Source organism: Rhincodon typus, chromosome 42 (assembly GCF_021869965.1).
Source record: "Rhincodon typus isolate 14 chromosome 42, sRhiTyp1.1, whole genome shotgun sequence".
Taxonomy (NCBI): Eukaryota; Metazoa; Chordata; class Chondrichthyes; order Orectolobiformes; family Rhincodontidae; genus Rhincodon; species Rhincodon typus.
This window is the reverse complement of record NC_063373.1, coordinates 1385901-1389517: the sequence shown is the minus strand read 5'-3', so window position 1 is coordinate 1389517 and position 3617 is coordinate 1385901. Positions and strand designations below refer to the sequence as shown.

Sequence of the window (3617 nt, the reverse complement as noted above, 5' to 3'; positions counted from 1 at the left end):
AACCAACGATCTATAGATCAAAAAAAAACTTAGACAGAGGCATACACCTTATATTGCATAGGACGTGCACGAAGCGAGATCAACGTCAGTAAAATCAGCGATATTTGAGGTTAGAGAGTTCATTCATCAGTCTGATAACGGCTAGAAAGATGTTGTTCTGGAACCGGCTCCTGCGTGTGTTGAGGCGTTTGTATCTTCTGCCTGATGGAAGAGGTTGCAGAAGATTATTACTGGGATGCAATGCGTCTTTGATGATGTTGGCAACCTTTCCGTGGCAGTAAGCCATGCAAATAGAGTCCATGGATGGAAGCTTGGCTTCCATGTTGGTCTGGGCTGTGCACACCATCTTCTGCAGTTTCTTACCGTCCTGGGGAGGGCAGCTGCCATACCAGGGTGTTATGCACACGGACAGTATGCTTTCCATGGTGCATTTGTATAAGTTGGTGAGGGATCTTATGGACATGCCAACTTTCCTGAGCCACCTGAGGAAGAAGAGGCGTCGTTATGCCTTCTTGGTTGTCGTATCTACGTGGGACGTCCAGTTCAGACTGTCGGGTATTGTCACTCCGAGGAACTTGGCGCTCTTCCAACTCTCAACCTCAATTTAATGTGATGATATCGATGATGGAAGGCTTGACGCACCATTCTTCGACACAATCAAATCATATCAGCCATTCTGAAAGCCCACCCTGAGTAAACTGCTCGTGTTTCTTGGGTGTTAATATTGTAAAGGTAGAGTTCTGTCTGACCTCACTGTCTACAGATCAGACTACAGAAAAATGTTGCGAGTAGAGATTTGAAAGCTCGTGTTCAAATATGACTCTGTTCTGTGCCTGTTTGAGTGTTCAGAGTCATTAGTTTATTTTCTGAGCAGCTCCAGGAAGCAATTGGGTGACGGTTTGATCTGAGGTTAATTTAGTTTCCTCCCGGTGTGAGTCTGAATTTCTAACAGGACATTGCAACACCCTTGAATTTACAGAAACTCCACTACAGAGCCCATCAATGGCTCAAGGAAGATTTTGTACAGCGATGAGACTGTTTAAGATCAATGTGTCATCCCAGAAAGTGCAGTAGTACACGGCAGCGTCAGACAGCTGTAGCCCAGTTACAGTCAAACTTGTGAATTTCTTCGAGGTCTGAAGTTCCATGGCGAAACGATCTTGGGCAAAACTTGCTTTATCATCAAAACCAGAAGTATCTTTCCACAGAATACGCTCGGGTTGTGTGTCTGTATGCTGACGGTACCAGAATAATGCATAATTGCTCGCTATGGTTTCATAGGTACAGTTTAGAGCCACCTCGTCTCCTTCTGTCCGAACTTCTGAGGAGAGTGACTGAGTGATAGAATCTCCATGACTCATATCTGAAAGGGAAAACATAAATTAATTAGAAACTGTCAGGTTGAGGTCAGTTTAACCGATGACTTGATGAAGAAATGTGACATGTCGACAGTTACCTTGTAGAATTGCTGCCCACAGAACCCAGGTGCAGAGTGGCTGCATTGTCACTGCCCTCTGTGAAATTTGGCAGTCGGATATTTGAAGACAACCATTTTATAAACCCGCCCGCGTTAAAAAAAAATTGTTGTATCACTGGACGTTCCCACCTCACTGCCTTGTGTGGGCGGTGATGCTATGTGGGCGGGAAGAAGACAGTAGACTGTGAATGAATTGGCACATCCCTAGCTGGGTACAGTCACTACACTTAAAATGGAGCATTGAGAATTCTGAAAGATTAACTGGCATTCATGACAAGAAATTCTCAAAAATCACTTGCGCATTTAACCTGAAGACTCCTTTTTCCTTTTCACTGACTAAATCTCCAGTTGACTCCAATTGTTCTTCTTAACCAACTTGTGGGATTGCGGGTACACAGCTGACGCCACCCCGGTGATTTCACTCATAACTGCATCCTCTCCAATTACAAACCCTCAAATTCCACTTTCTACATTAGAGGAGCTAACCTCAGCCTTATCCAGTGTTATCTGTATTATGACTTTCACTAAATTCTCCTTTATTCTGTTCTGAGCAAGGGTCACCGGACCCAAAACGTTAACTCTGTTTTCTCCTCCACAGATGATGCCAGACCTGCTGAGCTTTTCCAGCAACTTTGTTTTTGTTCCCCTTTATTCTGCTCGTCTATTGCTGTTTCTCTGTTCTCAGGCTCAAGATTATCACTCTCACCCTCTGTTAGTCCATCTCAGGTTTGTTTGATGAGCTTAGTCTCACCTTCCTTCTTACGCTCTGTGGGTTCTTTCTGACTCGCTGCCTCGTACGGCAGGAACCACTGTATGTCTGAAAAATTTTGCAGTCCCGATCATCAGTTCGCGCAGTAAATGTGACGCACGCGTTTGTGTGCGTATGCGTGCTTCTGAGTATGAACGTTCATCTCTCTGTGTGAAGGGAACTGTTTGTCAGTGCTTTCACAAAGTCAATGACTTTCTACGTTGCATTTCAACTTGTTTTGAAGTGATACAGTGCCACCCTCTGTTGGCGGCCTGATGTTACTACAATCGCACGGAGAAAATCGCCAGGGAATCAGGCGGAGGGACTGCAGTAGCAGACATCACCACCTAATCTGACAGCAGCGTCAACACACGTATACAGAGAAGGAAGGGTAGTTTGGTTATTAGAGAGATGTCCACTGTGAAGGTTACAAAGAAGTGTAAACTGCAGGGATTACAAAGAAGATAATTGTGGAGAAAACAGACGTGATCAGCACATGGATGACAGATTCTCCAACCAAGCTCTCTCAGGATCTTATGTTTCAGCACTGACACGTGTGACTGTTCCAGCCTCCAGAAGATACAAGACCAGGATATATAGTTGTTCCATGTTTAACTCAGACTTGAAAATATTTAGCACGAAGACTTTGTGATAAATGATTCCACAGATTATTTTCCCTCTCGGAGAAGAAATGGCTCCTCATCACGATCATAAATGCCTGACTTTTTATGCGGATATTATTTCGTCTGTTGGTAGACTTACCCACAGGCGAAAACAACCTTCATGCGTCCACTCTGTCAATATTTCATGACACAACTCAGGAACATATGACACTTCAATGTGAGTTTCTGTTACAAATGTGAACACTGCCGGAAGTTCCCTCCATTCAGCTCGCTTGGAAACCGATAAATTTTGCTGACGTTGTTAAGCAAAAAGAATGTTTACTCAACTCACTCCTCTGCAGACCTCCAGTCCTGGTTTAACACAAGCTAATTATGTGCGACATTATTGGGGTTTGAATCAGAATAGGTCCACGTTTTAGAGTCAGGAATGAAGATGAATCAGAGATAGTAGGAACTGCAGATGCTGGAGAATCCGAGACAACAAGGTGCAGGGCTGGATGAACACAGCAGGCCAAGCAGCATCATAGGAGCAGAGAGGCTGACGTTTCGGGCCTAGACCCTTCATCAGAAAAGGGGGAGGGGAAGGGGGTTTTGAAATAAATAGGGAGAGAGTGGGAGGCGGATAGAAGAGGGATAGAGGAGAGGATAGGTGGAGAAGAAACAAACAGGTCGAAGAGGCGGGGATGGGGCCAGGAAAGGTGAGTGTAGGTAGGGAGTTAGGAAGGGGATAGGTCAGTCCAGGGAGGACGGACAGGTCAAGGGGGCGGGA

The 3617-nt window shown here is 45.0% G+C and overlaps 1 gene segment (V, D, J or C); it reads right to left on the bottom strand.

The window, feature by feature from the left end:
• Positions 1-1007: 1007 nt before the first annotated feature.
• On the bottom strand, positions 1008-1502 carry LOC109938219. The segment is given in 2 exon segments: positions 1008-1363; positions 1457-1502. Coding segments are annotated over 2 exon segments (402 nt in total).
• Positions 1503-3617: the final 2115 nt, after the last annotated feature.